Consider the following 21,657-nt stretch of genomic DNA (forward strand, 5'->3'; position numbering starts at 1 on the left):
CCATGTCAAGATGCCTTTCTCAATAAAGTTCCCCTTTTCTTCCAAGCTCCAAACAATACAAGCCCCACCCCTTCAGTCTCTCTTGATAGGTCAGTCCTCTCATCCCAAGATGAGCTGCTTTTGAACTATCTCCAATGAAACTATTTTTTTTGGGTAAAGGTAATTAAATTGTGGAGAACAGCATCAATGCTGTCTGCAAACCATGTGGTAAGTTAGGTCAACTCACAGCAGCATTCTTTCTAAAGGCACCATCCCCACCACTCAAGCCAGAACACATCCAAACAGCTCTGATAGGCAGACCATTTCATCCACATGCTTGACAACAGAATCTTGAAATATACTGTGCTCTCTATTCCAATGTCTGTTTGCATACTATAGCTAGGTCACCTCATCTCTATCTCCTAAAATAGTAATTATACTTCTGAAAACTATTTTAATTGGCTGGAAAACATTTTTGGGGCATCTTGACATGCACCTCAAGGGTGTATGCTTTCATTTCTTGGCACTGTGTTCACGGACAAATCTGTGGATCTGAAGTCACTATATAAAAATATTTGTAGATGAGTGTGTCCTCACAGAGTCATTCAGTCTTCCCGAACCAGAAGCCCTGGATGAAACCATGAGATCTGCAGTCTGTGGAGGGTTAGGTAAGAGGCTTTCAAGTCTAGCAACACAGAAGGTTACAGGAGGTACAGGTTTGATCTCCGGTATACCAGCTTACAGGCCAAGTGACAATTCGGAACTAAACCTGAATCAATGAAGGATGCTTGACAGATGTGGTAGGGCTTGAATGCTATCACTCACTTCTAAAGTAAAATAAAGCAACATAAGCTACAATTCTTACAGATAAACTTAATGTCTTTGATGCTCGCTTAGTCTGTCAAAACATGGAGCAACCATCACAAACAGTCCTCAATGATCCTGTGATTTCAGTCTGAGGCCAACATGAGAGCACTTATGACTGTGACACTAAGCACAGCTCCGGTGCCATTTTCCGGTTTGCTGACCACTGTCGTAGGCTGAATCAAAGGTGGTGTTGAATCAGCATATAGGAGGGAGATTGAAAATGTGGCAGAGTTGTGCCACAACAACAACCTCTCACTCAAGGTCAGCAAGGCCAATGAGCTGATTATTGACCTCAGGAGGAGGAAACCAATGGTCCATGAGCCAGTCCTCATCAGTGGGATCAGTGGTGGAGATGGTCAGTAAATTCTTCAGTGCTATCATTTCAGTGGACCTGTCCCGGGCCCAGCACATTAAGTGCAATTGCAAAGAAAGTGCAGCAGTGCCTTTACTTCCTTTGGAGTTCGTGAAATTCAGCATGACATCTATAACTTTGACTAACTTCTGTGGTGGAGAATATATTGACTGGCTCTACCATAGACTGGTATGGAAACACCAATATCATTGAACAGAAAATCCTTCAAAAAAAGCAGTGGATATGGCCTAGTCCAACATGGGTAAAGCTCCCCCCACCATTGAGCATGTCTACATTGTCACAGGAACGCAGCATCCATATCAGAAATTCACACCGCCCAGATCATGCTCTTTCATGCTGCTGCCATCAAAAGTAAGGTACAGGAGCCTCAGGACTCAGATCACCAGGTTCAGGAACAGTTGTTACCCCTCAACCATCAGGCTCTTGGACCAGAGGGGATAACTTAAGTTGCCCAATCACTGAACTGTTCCCACAACCTATTGACTCACCTTCAAAGTCTCTATCTCATGTTCTTGATATTTATTGTTTGTTTGTTTGTCTAGTTATTGTTTTTTTTCTTTTGTATTTGCACATTTTGTTGTCTTCTGCATACTGGTTCTTTGTCCTGTTGGTGCAGTCTTTCATTGATTCTATTATGGTTATTGGATTTATCGAGTATACCCTCAAGAAAATAAATCTCAGGGTTGTATATGGTGACATATATGTACTTTGATAATAAATTTACTTTGAACTTTGTACTTAGTATATGCTGAAGAGATCGCAAAAGGCTTTTATAGTGCAATTACTGTTCTTTAGGCAAATACTGCAGCCAGTTTGCCTAAGCAATAAGAAATCATAAACAACCAAATAACTATACAGTTAATTTGTTTTTAATGGGATCATAATGATATTCTGGATACCAAATGAACTCACCAGGTTCTTCAATTAAAACAATATATCATTCACAAATACCCAAGTACAATTTTACCTTCATAGCTGCAAATGGTACCTCTCACAATGTCCAATTCTCTCAACATTACACTTAAAAATGTCACTCTAAATGCTAGGTCTTCACCCACCAGGATCACATTGAAAAGTTGTTTGTACACTTTGGACAGACAATTAAATCATTTGCCACATTCCAAATTTGGAGAGCAGAGGTTAAAAACATTACAATAATCTGATGGAGGTTGAAGCCATCAATCCTTTCACTACTAAGTGGGCCAAGCTCGCATTTATTTGCACACGGTTTATATTTTCCTTAACACTGATTCTCTCTGTCCAATTCAAACTGAATCAAGCAATCCTTGTATCCATGTGGATTGTACTGCCCAACCCCTGGTCAATATATATACTGAATCCCTTAGTTACACAATACATTTGCAGTGTCACAGGGAAATACAGAGTTACGTTGGTAAGAAACCTACCACTTGATATGTCAGAGCATTCAAAACAAACAGGAATAGGGATTGTGATATATGTCAATATCAAATTCGCCAATCAGCTAGCTCACCAAATCCACTGATTAATTTTTATCTGTTTCATGTATGGTTGTTTCAGAATATACTTTTTGGGTTTAAATCATTACATTGGTGAACATCGGTATTCTGTGACAATTAAAAGATTATGCTATAGCTTTTTGAAAATTGTCATTGTTAGCTATTATCTAGCACACTAATAGTATCTCTAATTTCTCAATAATCTCCTTGGAGAATGAATATAATCTTTCTTTAGTATCTACCAACTGTCACGGATCACTGAAGAGTTGATGTCTTATTATCTGTATCTCTAACCAGAAAATGAGGAATTGCATTTGCAGGAGTGGGTGCAGTAGTTTTCTTACATTGCTGAATCAATAAATATTTAAGTATTTAACTACCAGCATGCAAAACACAAATCTAGATTATAAATAGTGATTAGTTTTGACTGACCTGGCCACGTTGAAACAGTAAATTATATGGTGATCTAGAAATTTCCATTTTAAATAGCAAAAGCTCAGAACTTACTGCAGTACATTTGTGAATGTTGATTTCTAAACATGAATCCAACCTTTTCTTAAAGACATTGAATTAATTTTAATTAATTGGATTATTGATACAGAATGTACCCAAACACAATATTCTCAGTCAGTTAGGAATCATCTCCTTGGTTCTATATTAGCACATTCCTCTCTGAGTGAGAAAGTCATAGATCTGGGTCCTCCTCCAAAGAATTGAACAGATTTGTGAGTTTCTAGTCACCCTTTCTATTCACTGGGTTGATTCCGGAGATGAAGTAGTTGGCCTGAGACTGTACTCGTCAGAATTCTGAATAATGAGAGGGAATCTTTTAGAAACATGTAAAGTTGTGAAAAGGATAGATAATATAGAGGTAGGAAAGTTGTTTCCATCACAGGAAAAGCCCTCTCTATCAGTGAGCACACTTACAAGGAGCGCTGCCACAAGAAAGCAGCATCTATCATCAGGGAACCCCACCATCCAGGTCATGCTCTGTTCTCACTGCTGCCATCAGAACGGAGTTGCCTCAGTCTTTGGTCCCATACCACCAGGTTCAGGAACAGCTATTGCTCTTCAACCATCAGGTGCCTGGACTAGTGTAGATAACTTCGCTCAACACTGAAATCATTCCACAACCTGTGTACTCACTTTCAAGGACTCTATAAATCACGTTCTCTGAATTAGTTATTTACTTATTTGTTTTTTCTTTAATTGAACAGTTTGTCTATTGTACATTGATTGTTGGTCTTTGTGTATAGTTTTCATTGATTCTGTTGTTTGTGAATGCCTACAAGGAAATGAATCTCATGGAGACATATATATACTTTGACAATAAATTTAACTTTGAACTTTAAAGTGAAGCTAGAACCACAGCATATAGTCTCAAGAATCAGGGGAATAGATTTAGGATGGGGATGAGGAGAAACTGCTTTTCCGAGACAATAGTGAATCAGTGCATTTTACATAACCAACTTCTTCAAAACATTTGTTTTTTGTCTACACGCAGAAAGAAAAATGACTTAGAAATGTGTATGAAAAATTCAAATATTTTATTAAAAATCTATCAGAGTAATTTTCATGCCACTTTTACCGTATTGGAACATTTAAAATCTAGCATTGTGATCAAAAACACACACATACCAAAATTATATAATCTGAATGTTAACTTATTTTGATCCAGATAAACATTAACACAAGTTATGTTATTAACACAAGAATGCAAATCAGAATCAAGTTATGTTTTTAAGACATATGATGCTGTTATCATCTCTCAGGGTATCATCAATTCTTACACCCATATACTATGGCTAAAGCAAGTCAGTGCTATCATTTGCAGCAAAAATTCAATGCATCCTTTTCTTCTAAGACTTCAGAAAGGTTTGGAAACAATTTTCATCATGGTCATTAAAATCCTGTGATTTTAAGTCAATTTCAGAAGTGCATGAAACCAATGAAGAAAATCCTAAACAGTTAGAGGAATTTACCATCAAGCACTTACCTTGAGCGGACAAACTGTCCTCGCAGCCAAAGGATGCAGCCAAGACACAAGAAAGAATAAATGGAAATTGACACCCTTAGAAGAATCTTAATCATTTCAAAAGTTTGTACATGTGCAGGCAATTAAGGAGCAGTTTCAAGAACATTGGTGAACAAGAAGGCACTGTTTTTCTAGAGTGACTGTCATGGGTTTAAGAATTTCCAGCTGCCAGTTTTTACGATGCCAAAGCAGGTTTTCTTGGGGGCAGGCAGGATTGTGGCACAGTGAGCCAGATGTGCCCCCAATCTGAGAGATGGTTTCATATTCTATTTCCACTCTTATGAGACTGCACTTAAAGATTCCAAATTGCAGGGAATAAGTCTTGTAATTGAAATGTTTTTTTCTCTGAATGAAGGTGAAAAACATGATTGAACTCTGCTCTTTGAACAAATGTTGGATAGTTGAATTTTGAAGCAGCTTTTAGTTTGAAAAAGTTAAGTGTGCAACTGACCCCATTGCAAAGAAACTAGACATAAAACTTTTCTAGGGGGGTACAGTATTTTAGATTTAAAAATGCACATTTCCAGTTGTTTCCCAGAATGTCTCTCCTTTGGCAAGAGTGTACTAAAATGTCAAAGTAAAAGAATGGAGGAAATGCCATTGAAGAGAAGGTATAATGAATTATAAGACTATAGTCTTATTGGTCCCAAAGCCAAAAGAGATCATTTGATAAACTTGGGAACTTGGCTGCCCTGTAAAGTCAGAAGTAAATAGCCTGCTTATTATCTTTAATTCAGATCTGAATTTTAAACCCCACATATAGAAAATGACCAGAGCAGCATTTCCACACTTAAGAAATATTGCAAAGGTACATCCATTTCTGCCATTTAATGATCCTGAAAAGCTAATTCATGCCTTTATATCAAATAGACTAGATTATTGCAATGTACTTTTTACTGGCCTTCCAAAACAATCTACTGACAAACTTCAAATCATTCAGAATACCACTTCTAGACACTTAACCAAAATAAGAATGGGCGAGCATATCACTCCCATCCTAACTACTCTGCATTGGCTTCCTGGATCTTTTAGAATTGATTTTTAAGTTCTTTTATTTGTCTTTAAAGCATTCAGTGGTCTGGGCCTGGAGTACCTCACAGAATCACTTCTGTTTTATAATCTTGCGCGAACTCTTAGGTCTTCTTTTGCTGGTCTCTTAAGTTTAAACAATTTCCCTCAAAAGATAATTGGCAGGTCAGCTTTTTTGAACTATGCTCCTAAACTGTGGAACTCAATACCTAAAACTATAAGGGATGCAGACTCAATTGACACTTTTAAACACCTATTTGTTTAACCTTGATTTTAGCTAACATCATTTTGTCTTTTATTTTCATGTTTTCATTTTATCCCATTGTAAAGCACTTTGAACCACACTGTATGAAGTGACCATAAGACATAGGAGCAGGATTAGGCCATCTTTTGAAATATAGATGTGTTTGGGAAAATATGACAACAATATCAAAGTGTCCTCCTCAATCCAAAAGAGCTGAGGATCTAGTGGGTCCTGTACCACACTCAAAGGTGAAGTAAGATGAGCTAATGCTTCATTAGGCTCCATTACTCAAGCCAAAAGTTCCTCATGGTTGATGAGAACATGGCTCCTTCTGATTAATCAAGACATTTCAGGCACTTGTACGATGCATGATGTAAATATCTAACATTCATCAAGTAGGGGCTGGTTCTCACGAAACCACTGGCTTCCAGAGCAGTAAAGCCAGAATCATTGATAATATTTAGTGCTTAATCAATTACCCTAAGGGTGTTGATGAGTGTGCAGGGTGCAGTTGAGTGTATCAGGCTGTAATTAAATGAGAGGGATATTGATTAGTATGAGGGTGTGTTGATAGTATGACAGGTGTTGATGAATTGGTAGAGTTGTTTATGAATGGAGGTACAATGAGTCTGTGAGGATGTTTATGGATGTGGGGTGTGTTAATGTATTGGGAGGGTGTAATGATCATCACAGAAGTGAATGTGATGGGTGTTGATGACTGTGTGAGGTAGGACAGTGTAGGGGTTAGTGATTAATTGTAGGGATGCTGTAAAGTGAACGAAGATGCTGATGACTTAAGGGGGAGCATCAATAGTCATTCAGAGGTGTTTAACACAGGAAAATGGGAGCAAGAGTGGACTTTCCACCTTTCTCCACCAATCGACATGATCATTGACTTGAACATCCAGGTCCTATCCTCTACTGATATTCCCTTGATCCCTTTGGCATTAAGGAATATATCTGTCTGCATGAAGAAAGGTTTCCTGATCCTGGTTCAAATGGTATACTCCATTTTAGCTCATCTTAGTTCACCTGAGTGTGGTACAGGGCCCATTAGATCCTGATCTCTTCAGGATTGATGAGAATGCTTTGATATATCTTAATAATCTGGCCCTGGTCCTGCATTCTCTGGCCATCAGAAATAACCTAGTCTGTTCAGTTTTGTTAATTTTGTAAGAGATCTCCTCCCTTTCTTCTGTAGTCTTGTGAATCTCTTCATATATCTGTCCTGACAACCCAGACAGAGGCAAGAATGTCTTTTCTCAGATACGGAAACAAAAACTGAGCCAGAAACTCCAAGGCATCCTTGTAAATGTACTCAAATCCTCTTGCATTGAAGTCTAACGTACCATTTGTCTTCCAACTTACTGTGCCTGAACACTTCATGTCAACTGTGCGTGCATGGAGAAATATTGATGAATTTGGTAGGATGCTCCTGATGCGTTGAGATGGTTGATGAGTGTGTGTGGCTGATATTGATGAGTATCATTTTACCTACCACACATCACTGCTGAAAAGCTTTGAACAGAAATTGTAAAAAATAGCAGATCAGTAAGTGAAGGCAAGCAAAAGCCAGGGAAAGAAAACCTTAGATGTGAGAGTGCAAGAAACTATTGGAGCAGCTTAACACCCAATCAATTTTGATTACTGTGTAAAGTCAACACAGTGGTTTATGAACTAGTAATGTGATGAAGGTTATCTTCTGTACACCATTTTCATAAATCAGTACTTACGCAGCATCACTACTAATTTCAATCTCCATTACTGTCAGTCTTACAGCATTTAGCAGGTACTTGTGATGGATTCCTGAACTTTGTTACTCTCCTGACCCACAGGCCTGAAATAATGTCCTCACATTTATTGCCAATTACACGCGCCAGGACTTAAGGAAATATTAGTTAGCAACTTGGAGATTTTACTTATTATTTGCCATTGGGCACTGATTACTTTTTTGTGTGTGTGTGTGAGATACCTTCTGAAGCAAAGACATGCTGTGCTTGTAGTGTTTTGGGGGACTTTGCAGTGTAACAACTAGTTACATTGAGGCATTCCCTCAATCTTGTATTGCCATCTGCACTTTACTGGCACACTTTCCAGTGCAAGGTCTGCCAAAGGGAGTCATTTCATCTTTGCAGACATGGAAATATGACTACTGGCTGGAGGCCGAAGAACACTTCATGCATGGGTAGCCTGACCTGCCTAGGACTTCTTCATATTTTCTCGTCCTTACAAACCTGTTAGATTAAAGTTCAACAAAGTGTCCTGTAACAACACCTCCAGTACTCTTGTCTTCCCCCTTATGTTTTATTTGCCTTCATGTAGGGAAATAGGAAGTGGAGAATACCGTACCTGTTTCGATCCACTATTATTTCCTTGCACCACTTGCCCATCCAATATAATGTCCTCAGACTAGGTGAAGCTCATTTGAAACTGATTAATGAACTTCCTATTTTGTTTGACTTCTTCCATAGCCAGGTTCAAATTGTGAACAAGCGCCAAATCAGATCAGTTGATTATTTGGATTTATCATTACCAGTTAATAAATTATCTTTTATTATTAATAAGTAATAGTACAAAAGTGGAATGCAAGTTCAGCTGATATAATTGGTATGCAAAGTGAAAGCAGTGAATAACAGTGAAGAAGAAAACCTAGGTCACTGTCACTGACATCTCGAGTAGAGTGTGCTATGTCATTAATTTGTAGCTTTATTTCTCATCAGCCATACAAGATGAAAGCTGGCTATATTTCCGCAAACTTGCTCATTGATTTCAACACATAACAACCATCCACAATCTTTAATTGTTGTTGACAAGGATACCTACTCAAAGTTATGAAAGCACTTCTTTAGTTCCCTATACCATCAGATAATCAAGTACCAGTCTGACACGGCCTTTTAAGCCATCCAACAATTCATGTCAAGCTCATCTATCTTAAGGCAGATCCACTGAACTTGAAAATATAACAAATTTATGCTTCACCAGTAAGTAGACTCTGCCTGACCTACCTTTATTTTCCTGCTGTATCCCCGTGTTTTGCTCCTTCTAATAACGAGAAGTCTGTCATTCTCAGTTTTGAATGAAATAACTAATTGAGATGGAGAATTCCAAACATTCACTGTCCTTTGAGTGAAAATGTTTCTCCTTATTTTATTTATAAATGCCCTCACACTTATTTTAAGACCATAACTGAGAATTATTTCTCAATGGGGAAGATTCCTCCCTATACAAAGCCTGTCAAGCTCCCTAAGAAGTTACTATAAGTGTTGAATCTTCACAGCATTTCTTCCATTGCAAATGTGTGTGTTTATATATATGTCAGAATTTCACTCAATACTCCAGAAGTAGTCTCACCATGACCATATATAATGATTTATAACAATTAGTTAATGTTCTGGATGATGGAATTGTTGGCTCTGTGGTAAAGTTTGTGGATGATACAAATGTAGCTGGAAGGGCAAGTACTGTTGAGGAAGCAAGAAATCTGCAGAAGGACTTGGACAGATTAGGAGACTGGACAAAGAAGTGGCAGATGGAATACAGTGTAGGGAAGTGTATGGTCATGCATTTTGAAAGAAGGAATAAAGACATAGATTGTTGTCTAAACAGGGAGCACATTCAGAAATTGGAGGTGCAAAAGAGCTTAGAATTCCTAGTGCAGGAGTCCCTATAGGTGTTAACTTGCAGGTTGAGTTGGTAGTAAGTAGGTGAAATGCAATTCATTTAAAGACTAGAATATAAAATCAAAGATGGAATGCTGAGGCTTTGTAAGGCATTGGTCAGATGGCATTTGGAGCATTGTAAGCAATTTTGGGCCCCAAATCAAAGAAACAGGGCTGTTGGCATTGCAGAAGGCCCAGAAGTGGTTTATGAGAATGATTCTGGGTAAAGGGTTAATGTGTGAGGACTGTTTGATGGCTCTGGCCCTGTACTCACTTGAGTTGAGAAAATGAGAGGCCATCTCACTGAAACCTATAAAATAAAGGAAGACTTTGACAGACTGGACATAGAGAGGATGTTTCCATTAATGGGAGAGTCTAGGACCAGAGGCTCAGAATAGAAGGATGTCCCTTTTGAACAGAGATTATGAGGAATTTTTTTTGGCCAGATGGTGGTGAATCTATGGAATTCATTGCTAGATGGCTGTGGTAGCCAAATCATTGAGTATATTTAAAGCGGAGGTTGACAGTTTCTTGATTATAAGTTCAAAGTAAATTTATTGTTGAAGTATATACTACATGTCACCCCTTACAATCCTGAGATTCATTTTCTTGTGGGCATTCACAGTAAATACAAAAATGCACAACAGAATCAGTGAAAGACCACACATAAGATGGACAACCGATATGCAAAAGACAACAAACTGTCCAAATACAAGAGAAAATTAATAATAATAAATAAGCAATAAATATCAAGAACATGAGATGAACAGTCCTTGAAAGTGAATCCATAGGTTGTGGGAACAGTTCTATGTTGGGGTGAGCGAAATTATCTCCTCTGGTTCAAGAGCTCGATGGTTGAAGGGTAATAACTGTCCCTGACCGTGATGTTGTGGGTCCTGAAGCTCCTTTATCTCCTTCCTGATGGCAGCTGCAAGAAGCAAGCATGGCCTAGATGATGAGGGTCCTTGATGATAGATGCCACTTTCCTGAAACAGCGCTCCATGTAGATGTGCTCAGTGGAGGGGTGGGCTTTACCCGTGATGGACTGGGCTGTATCTACTACTTTTTGAAAGGGCATTAAAGGTTACAGGGAGAAAGCAGGAGAATGGGTTTGAGAGGAACATATCATCTATAATAGAATGATGGAGCAGACTGTATGGACTGAATAGCCTAATTCTGCTTCCATTTCTTATAGTCTTAGAGAACATTACATGAAATTTGTCTTCCTTTCTGCCTCTTGTGCCCAGATGATAATTTTCAATGAAGCAAGACAATGACTGCTAGACCCCTTTGCAGATCAATACTTCCCAGTCTCTATTAAAAATGCATAGCTATTGTGTATTTAATGTTTCAATAATATTTCAGTAATCTTGTATGTATATATGTGTGTGTATATATATATATATATATATATCTATTTACATGTTCTTGTTCTTTTAAATAATTAGTTATGGGTTACATGTAAAAATACATTAATTGCATATGTCATCACACTGCCACATGATACATGCACACCTCGCTTAAAGTAAACTCGAACTACACCCTTGTTCCCAGACTCTTGTGTTTTCCTTTGAATTAGTTTAATGTTTTGAAGTACAGAACATGACATTGGTGACAATGTATTTTTTAAATAAACTCAAGACGGCTGCTGACCTGTTAAAACAGAGTTCGAACTAAAACAAATTCAGAGGAACGTCGAGTAAAATACCCAGTCCAGCACATGCAGCAAGATGGTTGAGTTTTAAGCAAAAAGCAGCACAGCATATATTCTTTGGAAGGGAAGATACGACAGTTCTTTAAAAAAGTTTAAAAATGGATGAATTCAGGGTTCATATAAAGTGGTCATTATAATCTTTTAAAAAATCAGAAATGCCTGACTACATCAGAAAGATTGATGGGTTTGATTACGGTATGGTAATTGGCTCATGTATGCTGAGCTATTGGAATGCTATATGAAATAACCAACGAGAAGCGAGTGCCAAGGGCATTAGGTTTAAAGACATACTGTTTGCTTCAAATTTTGACTTCTCTGACTAAACCATCATAAATGAGCTTTGCTACTATTGTTAAAGTAATGCAGGATCACTTGGAACCAAAGCCATTGTTGATTGCAGAATATTTTAGGTTTTATAAGCAGAATCAAAAGCAAGGCGATTCCATTTCAGCTTACATGGTGGAAATCACAGCTCACATTCAAACACGCAGTGGAAATTGCTGTTTCAATGGAAATTGCAGACAGAGACACAATTGAGTTGCAGTTAAGAATGAAAGTGAGTGTGAGCAAAATTGCAATGTCTAAACAGAAACCTGCCTGGCCCCTGCAAATTGTGTTACTATTGTGGCAGGGGCTCATAAAGACCAAACAAATGCAGATTTAGAAGCAAAACTTGCAGAAAATGCAACAAAGGAGGACAATATACAAAGAAGACATCAGGCAGACAAACATAAGTTGTTGGCGCAGAAAAGAGAAAAAGATTAAAGTCCAAGTTGCAGTTTCAAAAAGAGCACTAATCTGCATGCTGTTGAGGAAAAACATGAGAGTGACATTGGACTGAGTACTCCTAAGATTCATAATGTGAAAACTAACAAGAGACAAGCAATATGGCTTACTTCAGAAGTGAACTGCAAATTAAATAAAATGGAGCTGGACACTGGTTCAGCTGCCTCAGTCATTCTACAAAATGAGTTTGAACTGCATTTCATAAATACTAAACTGAAGCCTCCAGATATCCAACTGAGAACTTATACTGGAGAAAAGATAACTCCTGTGGGAGTGACATTCTTTGCAGTGAAATACAACAACCAACAGGCCACATTGAGCTTGTATGTGGTAAAAACAGGAGGACCAGCATTGTGGGGGTGTGATTGGCTGAGACTACTACAACTTGATTGGAGATCCATTCACCGTTTGCGTGCCATAACCCCTGCAATGAACCCAACTGAAAGTGAATTAAGAAAGTTATTGGATGATGCCACAATTGTCTACATACCGAACATCATGAAAGTTTGCCCAACCGAGGATAAACAGGTGTTGGTGCCAACCTCCGTGTCGTGGTTGGAAAGCATATTGGACCAAGAAAGGACCGTGCTGCTCAGAGGAAACGTGTAAGTAATCAAAGCAGTGGTCCAACTACAACATTTTCTGTAAGCAACGTATCTGAGAACGTTTCTGTTCTGTTAATCAGGCAGTTACTTGCGAAATGTGGCTTGGTTTTAAGCTGGAAAAGAGTTCAGGGAGCTTCAGAAAAGTAGCAAGCATCCGGTTTTTGTGATTATAAAGAACCAGGATCTACTCTGCGTCCATTAACGTCATCCCATGAACTTGTAAATAACACTGCTTGTAAAAATAGATGCAAAGACCAAAGCCCAGCTGGATGAATGAAAGGACTAAAAGAAAGGAGTCAATGGATTCGTCAGGTGATGTTGTGCAGGAGAAAGAGATCAGATCATAAAGGGAGCAAATAGAAGGATTAATAAGAGAATTCTCCAGTGAAGTAAAAGCAGCTTTCCAAGATCAAGATTCACAACCTACAAGAAAAAGGAAGAAGAAGAAAGGTGACGATCATTGTTAGAACCACTTCCTGCAGTCTCTGAGTCAACTCCTACAATCTCCACGGAGGAGACGCCAGAACATGAGATTGTTTCACAGCCACGATTCTCACCTTCCAAACAGAATGATCCCCCTTGTCAGGAAAAACGTTACCTCTCAAGAGTAAGAAATTCTCTACAGTGATTAAATCTTAATGTCTGAACGGGATAATTTAAACGTACTCTCTGTATGTAGTTGTATCCACAGCACAGTATATAGTGGAGATGCATTTACTATTGAGTGGAGTTTACAGGAGTGTTGTGTATTTAATGTTTCAATCATATTTGCGTAGTATTATATATAGTTTGATTAATTATTGAACTGAACAAGAATGCTTAATTACGGGTTATATGCAAAAATACGTTGAATGCATGCGTCATCACGCCACTACGTGATACGTGCGCGTCTCACTTGAAGTAAATTCTGACTATACCGTACCAGTATTTTTGGACTCTCGTGTTTTCCTTTGAATTAATTTAATATTTTGAAGTACAAAAAATGTATTGAAATATATTGAACCCCCACTGGGGTCCAATCATCAATCTCTGTGGTATAAAACTAATCATCTCCTGCCAACCTAATGAGGATCTATTTATTCCCACTTTGTTTCCTGTCCATTAAATACTCAAATGACTATTACTCCCAATTCCAAGTATTTTGACTTATAATCGTAGCATTTTCTAAAAATCTAAATACTGTACATCTGCTCTAATACATACATACTCAACCTAGTAGAGGTCTTAAAATGATTTTCCTTTCATAAATCCGTATCACTTCTCAGTTATATAGTTTCTAAGTGACTGATAATAAAGCTATAGAGTCCAGTATTTTCCCTAATACTGATGTCAGGCTAACTAGCCATCAATTGTTTTCTCTTTCTTAAAGAGCAGTGATTATTTTTACAACCCTCCAGTCTACAGGAATATTCTAGAATCTGTGGAAATTTGAAACACACCCAGGATATCTACTATCTGCAAATCTTTCAAAACTATTGGATGTAGATCACCGGGACCTTTGAATTTATATTTGAAATCAGTCTCTGTTAAGGAATTTTGGCATAAGGGGGTTGCAGTCTTCCAGATATGATATTGAACTCAACAATTTTGGATCATAGCCTTTCCTGTTTGTGCTCTGTTCTGAAGCAAGACCTGTAATTGAGCTTTTTTTCTCTCTCCATGAATCAATGTGATTTACTGAGTATTTCCAGTGACTGCCTTACTCTGCATTTCACAGTTCCGGTCTTTCTCTCTTACCTTCCTCTGTTTACACTGCTCCACAGCTTAGATAGAATTTGTCCTTTCCCCTGGCCACTAAAACATTGTGTTGTCTAGACAACATTAATCTGAACCCTATCACAAACTTTCCCTTTGTTCTGTCCACCCTTTTCCCACTCCACAATTTAACACACTCATTTTCTCAATTTTCCAGTTCCGTGGATGGGTCAGTAATCTGAAACATCAACTGTTTCTCCTTTATAGGTCTGCCCGACTCGCTCAGCATTTTCTGTTATCTCCGCCTTAATATTGCAAACTCCAAAAAAATGAAGCAAGATAGAGGATCTTCAACAGTTTTAGTACATTATCTTAAATCAGAATGCAAATTAGAATGAAAAATTGGTATATCATATACAGTAAAGCTCTGGTAGTCTGGTACTCTCAGACCTTGCTGATGCTGAAGCAGTGATGCAATTTCTTTTTACATTTTCAAAGCAGCACAAGTTTTCCAGTGAACACAGTGAGTTTAAAAAGAGCAGAAAATATTGTAGCTGCATTGCTAGCCAAGTTCCTGATCCCGCTGGAGGAACTCAGTAGTTGAGTGTCATCTGTGTGAATGGAAATGTTGATATTTCAGGTTGATACGTTGCATCAAAGCTGAGAGTGAAGAGGGAAGAAAGCCAGTAAAGGAGAAAACGTTCCAGATCCTATGCTAGCTGCACACCTACCCTGCACTGTGGGCCTCTGACTCATACTCTGAACTACTATGTCGGCTCAATGTTAAACCGTAATCATTCCAGAACAACGGGATGGTAAATTATTGAAGTTTGACTGTACTTTACACGGTTATAAAAAAATTACTAATCAATTGCTTTTGCAACCGAAGGGCTAGGAATAACTAATGAAAGGAACAAACTATCATAAACTAGTTTTTGATACTGCAATCAAACTATAAATCCATTCTCAGATATAGATGTAAACAGTTATTTGATACCTGACAAACAATTAAAAAGAATCTTTTTCAAAATACATATCAGTGATTTGGCTAAAACAAGACATTATGTAGAAATTTCTACATTCTGGTTCTTGAAAATTCAACGAAGACAACAGGTTAATTTCATACTTACACAAGAACACTGAAAGAAAGCTATAGTTTAAACAAATCTACACTGGGATTTTGCTCTTCATCCTGTTTAGTTCATTTATCTTTATCTCTCCCATGCTTCCTTTGTATATTTTAATACAGTTTCAAAAAAATGATTTAACTCCTTTTAAGATAATTATCTGTTGCAACAATCACATATGGCAGAGAATTCCACATTCTACCGACCACTCACTACATATTTTTTCCCTCAATTTCAAATGTTTTATGATTAATGTAGATTTGTGACCAGTCAATGCGACATTATTGGAGACAATTTGTTTTCTTATGGTCCTTATTTACTTTGAAAACCTTTACAAGTGGAGGTTTTAAAAATCTTAAGTCATCAACTCTCTTTATAGGCAAGTTCCTCTTCCCTTGGTAAATGTATGCGGTTTAGATGTCATTCTTAAAATGTCTGGATCTTGTTCAAATTGAAGAACAGCTCCTTCCCTTCTTTTATTTCAGTGTTCTACTGGCCTCTATTATTGAGTATAATCTCATCAAACATGCTTTCAGGTGTCGACATGACTTCCCTGCTGTATACCTTAGAGTCAGAGTTACAGCATTCAAACAGGTATTTCAGCCTATGGTACTCAAACCCATCAAACATTCTTTTACACTAAGTCAACACTTATCCTCTCTGATTCTCTGTATTTTTTTCATTTAAGATGCTCCTTACAACATATCCTTTGAATCAAAATTTATCCTAATATGTTCCAGTATGGTCAATATCAAATACTGTTTGATAATATTCTTCTGTTTTGCCTTAGAGTATTTTGTAACATTAAAGGTGCAACTTAAATTCAAGGTGTTACTTTCAGTACTAATGAGAAATTGTCATTTTAACAAACTCAAATAGTTGTATTTTTATATGGTCTGTGTATCATTTCTCTATATTAATTTTATCATTTCAATCACGAATTCTTTCCCTGTTTTTTTTCTCCTTAAATAATTGCAACTTTGCCACAATTAACTGGTCATGACATATATTGGTTCAGATTATGCATTTTTTTAAAAATCACAAAAATAATAACTTGCCATTCAGTTTTTTTTTCTATTTTTAAAACTGTACATTTTGTTCATTGGAGAGCTACTGACTTGGAAATCAGTTCAGTGTTAATCTGTCTTAGATTATCAGAGGTTTCATAAACTTGCTCCTGCAGGAAATGTGCCAAGACAACGTTAACTCCTTCACTTTGGTTTCTAACTTAGGCCCAGAGCAAAAGAGCACAGAGTACACATTCCAATAAATTCTCCTTTCACCTTTTAAAATTAAAAGTTTCCACACACAGCAACAAATCTAAATTATGTGAAACAAGTGTTTTTCATTTACAGAACCCCCGATAGGATAACGTTTTGAACTATTGACTGGACGTAGGTAAGGATCACTATCAATAAGTAAAACTTGGATTGGGCAATAAACACCGACCTTACCAGTGACATTCAAGTGCCAAGAAATGAATTAGTAAAAAGAAAATTAACTTTATTTCTGGGAATGAGAAGGGCACTAAGGCAGACTTGCCCCCAAAAATCCCAACTTTGTTGTGTTTTAAACATTGGAATAAAATGCCATTTCAGTTTTAAAGAGAATTATCACTGGCATCAGCAAAATTATAAGAGAAAAGGTGCTCTTACTAGTGGTATCATTAAAATGTATTTTAATCTATTGTACTTGAAAGTTCCCAATTGCAATAAATTTATTATCAGAGGTATGGCATGAATGTTTTTTTAAATAAACATTTTCTTCCCAACTTTTAGACTGAAAGATGTGTAAACTTTTCACCTAATCTTAATGCAACTTCAAAGATTCCTTTATAACTGAAATGACTGTAAACAAGGATACAAATGAAACTGCTTCATTACTGTAACTTACACCCACCAGTGAAAACAAAAACTCAAATACTGTACTTTAATGGAAGAGTAGGTATTCCAGTTAAAGGAACTTTGGTTTTAAAACAATGACGAAGTGGGTAAAGATGCAGATGAACTTGTTCAAGGTTCCTTTTCAATTAAAACAATCAACGAGTAACTATTTTTCACAAATTAAGAGTTATTTTCCATTTTGTGATCAGAACAATTTCATTTTATTTCTTCCAGCAACTCCATCCAATGTTAGACATTGACATTCCAAGTCTCTTTCACTGGGAACATCACCACGGGTAGTGTACTGTCCTGTCAAAATAGAAATGAAGAATGGCGAAAGTCTGAAAATTTGCAACAAACCATTAGGTGCAGCTAATCAATTCAACACGGTAATAATTGAAAATGCCAGAACTCGAAAATAAAAAGAGCAAATGTTGGCAGGTCAGGCAACATCTGTGGAAAGAGGAACTGAGTTAACACTTTAGGTCAAAGATCCTCAGAACTGAAAAAGAACTAGAAAAAATTCTGATGAGGGCTTTTCAAACTGAAACATTAGCTCTGTTTTGTTTAAAGAAAAAGTGACCTGCTGAATACTTACATTTTCTGTTTTCATTGACCTGTGTAACATTTTGTCAGCATTTTATCTTGATAATTTTCATAAACATCGCATTTTAAAAAGAGAGGGAAAAGGTAGTACAGCACCAAGTGAATTAAACCAAGCAGAAATAATGGAATTCTACATCTTAGCCACGCTGCAGTATTAGAATTGTATATTTGCCATGGTACAATTTTAGAATTCCATAATACAAAGATGAAAACTGAGTTTGCACATCCACAAAAATAAAGTTTATACCAGAAAATGTCAATACTAAATAGCTGATCTCCAATTGCAATAGTGTAGTATCCAAAACTTGATTGCAAAACTGAATCTTTCCTTTCAAGGCCACAGCTCATATCTGTCCAATGTTTACATGGTATAATACATCCCAAAATCTGTTCGAGACCTATTTGGAATGAAAGTTCCTTATCATCACATATATTCAAAACATCTGCTAGTCAGCACTTGGTAAAGAGGCAAAATTACAATCAGATTAGCCACATGAAGCAATGCCAGTTACTGGCACCTCAGCAAATTTTGCTACCACAGTTGAGGCCTAGCAGAAAATTCCAAGTGAGGATCTCAACATAACAGGGTCCTTGTTTTTACTGGCAATTTCTGGTATTCTCTTCCCCCCACACTGTCCAAAAAGAGGCTATTCTAAAGTGTGGTACAATGTATAACTACATTAATTTGTTGACATAGAACAGTGAGCCCTCGGGCTTGCTATAGGAAAATCTGGGCTATAGGAGAGGGGATCAGTAAACATTTAGTAGAAGATCTTCCAGTAGTATCTTTCTTGAAGCAATGACTCCAAAACTGGACAGTACTCCAGATGGGATCAGACCGAGGCCCCTGAGAGCAGATATATGGGCTAAAGAGGGGACTAAAGCTGCACAAGGAAGGATCGATCATTATTTATTTTTCAAGTCAAAGGTACAACTGAATTTCTATGTTTGTTCCAAGAAAACTACAATGCAAAATTGGCCTGATCCGATCTTCATACAGACCGAGGAGGGTGTAAGTGGTGGAACGCTCACCGATCCTAGTAAGGTATTCCAAACAGTGAATCAGACAGCAGGCTCAGCCTGGGGATTGGAGGCCAGGGAAGCAGGAGAAGTGGCTTGGCACAGGCTTGCCCAAATGGCAGCTATGAGTTTGGGGTGGTGATGGAAATTTGCTTTCATTGGGGCAATATGGCTGCAGGCACACACCCATTTTTAAAACTTCAGTGAAAGCAAAAAGTTCCAACCCACGCCCTGTGTGTTCTGATGCCACTCCGGCCTGATTCCACTGGAAAATGTATATACATTTTTAAATTGAACATTTGGATGCAGAAAAGTTTAGGATTTCAAAAATAGTTTTGTTCACTACTATTGTTAATGCTAGTTTAAAAAGATATACAGCTCACTTCTAATTACATTTTACTTGAGACACTTGTTTACTTCAAATAATGTTTCAATAGTTTATTTATCATTTTAGATATGGTTTCACAATCATAAATTAGAAGGTGGTACAGCAATTAGTGCTGCTGACTGACAGCTCCTGATACCTGGGTTCAGACCATCTCCAGTGATGTCTGAGAGGAAGTTTTAACTTGCCCCCACCATCCCCCCATGACCACATGTGTTTCCCCTCTTTGCTTCTTCCCAAAGATATATTGGATACTGTGAAATTACTCTTATGTGGGTGGATTGTCAGAGCACTAGGGTGGAGACAATAGATCTGCAAAAGAGAATGGCTTGCAGAGAGCCAAGTGGAATTAACAGGACTGATCTGACAGCTAGCATTGACTCAAGTGTCCACTTTATGTGATGAAAGGAAAAAGAGAATCTGCATAAATCACATAACTGGTGATGGAGTTTGTGTGTGAACACTATTGACTCACCATTTATTCTTTCAATTCAAGGAGATATTTATGTCAGGTGCTTTTTGTAGATATCGGTATTCAGACTAGAGGGAGAAAATAAATCAAAATTAAATTTTTAACCACCATGTTAGCTGTTTAGACTGTTGATGTAATTCACAATGAAAATTAACTTGCTATACTTGATTTGTTCTTGCTCCTTCTGAAGGTGATTATTTATATTGAGCATAGTTCCATTAGCATCAGGTGTTCCATGGCATCTCTTCCAAGTAATCATCCTTAAAGTGAAAGTTGGTGTTGACATCCTCATTAATTCCTCTGTTACCTCTAGAGCTGATTCTTCCAACGGGCTCCTAGCAAGCCTCTCACATTCTGTTTTGAGATCATCGGAATCTTTGCTATAAGTGTCCTAACTTGCACTCTATCTTGTTTACCTATCACTCATACTTAGAGTCATAGAAAAGTGCAGCACAGCAACAGGTCCTTTAGTCCATCCAATCCATGCCAAATCCTTTAAACTCCCTACTCCCATTGACCAACATTTTATTAAAAATGTTGAAATTGTGCTGTCACATGTACCACTTGTGCTGGCAGCTCATTCCACACTCTCACAAGTGAAGTTTCCCCTTGTGTTCCTCCTAAACTTTTCACTTCCGGTCAAGCAACCAACTGAATCTTGAAGTTTCCACGTGTACATTGAAATACCTCTATGCCCTTGAGCTTTCCCACCTTCAAGGTCTGCAAACTTAGTCTTTTAATTCTATTCTGATACTAAGATAATTAGCAACAGAGAAAGGAAAATTAGGAAAACCTTCTCCAGGCCATTGTTGCATGTTCCACCATAAATGAGTTACAATGTGGTAGAATCAACCACTTTCCCTTATTGGAATATTCATAGACCTGGATGAAAAAGTGAGTCCAGAGGAGGTATCAGATGCTGCATGCAATGAACCAAAGAATAACTTTAATCAGTAGATTTTTTTAAGTCAATCTGAGAAGATTAATATTGGTGAAGACAAGAATGATGAATATATGGGTCTTTGTGGATAATAAGACTTGTCAGCTCCACTTTTGATAAGAAGAGTTTGTGGAGCATGGGTTAAGTCAGTAAGACCATATTGAACACACAAGTGGAAAAAATAGCTGTCAAGGGCATGAAGCACAGGGTTTCAGCAGATTATGTTGCAAATTTGGAAATAAAAAGTCTTGATTACAGAGGGAAATCAGAAGTTTGAAGCACAGGTGGGGCCATAACAGGATCCTCACCCAAGAAACAAAATAGACTACTTTAAGTTTGTAACATGTAGGACGCTTACCACAACTGGACAGCTTTAAATTTTCCAAAGTTGACCTGAAGAAGTCATTGACTAAACAAGACTTCATAACAGATACAAATCTGTAATGCATTTAAGATTGATACCAAACATATTCTGTATCTTAAGTGTTGTGTTATCATGTCTCCAGTAGCTGTTCTTTATTCATTTTAAACCCCCCCCCCCACCAAAAGAATGGTGGGGGGGGGGGTTTAAAATGTACTTAAACCTATAGAGTACTTACCACACTCTATAGGTTCTTGATGAGTCACATGTTAAGTTACTCACCAGCCTGCCAATATGATCAGCTTCCAAGTTCATCTGGGCTGGATATATTTGATGCTGCAGTTCTTTTAATGCCATGAGGTGGCACTACATTTATAAACTATTTTAGGACAACGGATC

General features: G+C 37.5%; 1 protein-coding gene across 1 annotated transcript in view; it reads right to left on the reverse strand.

The window, feature by feature from the left end:
• Positions 1-17,671: 17,671 nt before the first annotated feature.
• The window catches only part of LOC140739067 (electrogenic sodium bicarbonate cotransporter 1-like), an 89,365-nt gene continuing 85,379 nt past the window's right edge, over positions 17,672-21,657 (reverse strand). Inside the window, exons 21-22 of the mRNA XM_073067019.1 lie at positions 19,961-20,025; positions 17,672-17,783 (exon numbers count right to left, since the gene is read on the reverse strand). Of these exons, the coding sequence (XP_072923120.1) occupies positions 19,972-20,025 (54 nt within the window). The 3' untranslated portion in view covers positions 17,672-17,783; positions 19,961-19,971. The remainder of the gene's footprint in view (positions 17,784-19,960; positions 20,026-21,657) is intronic.

The sequence above is a fragment of the Hemitrygon akajei genome, chromosome 15, assembly GCF_048418815.1.
Source record: "Hemitrygon akajei chromosome 15, sHemAka1.3, whole genome shotgun sequence".
NCBI classification, from domain to species: Eukaryota; Metazoa; Chordata; class Chondrichthyes; order Myliobatiformes; family Dasyatidae; genus Hemitrygon; species Hemitrygon akajei.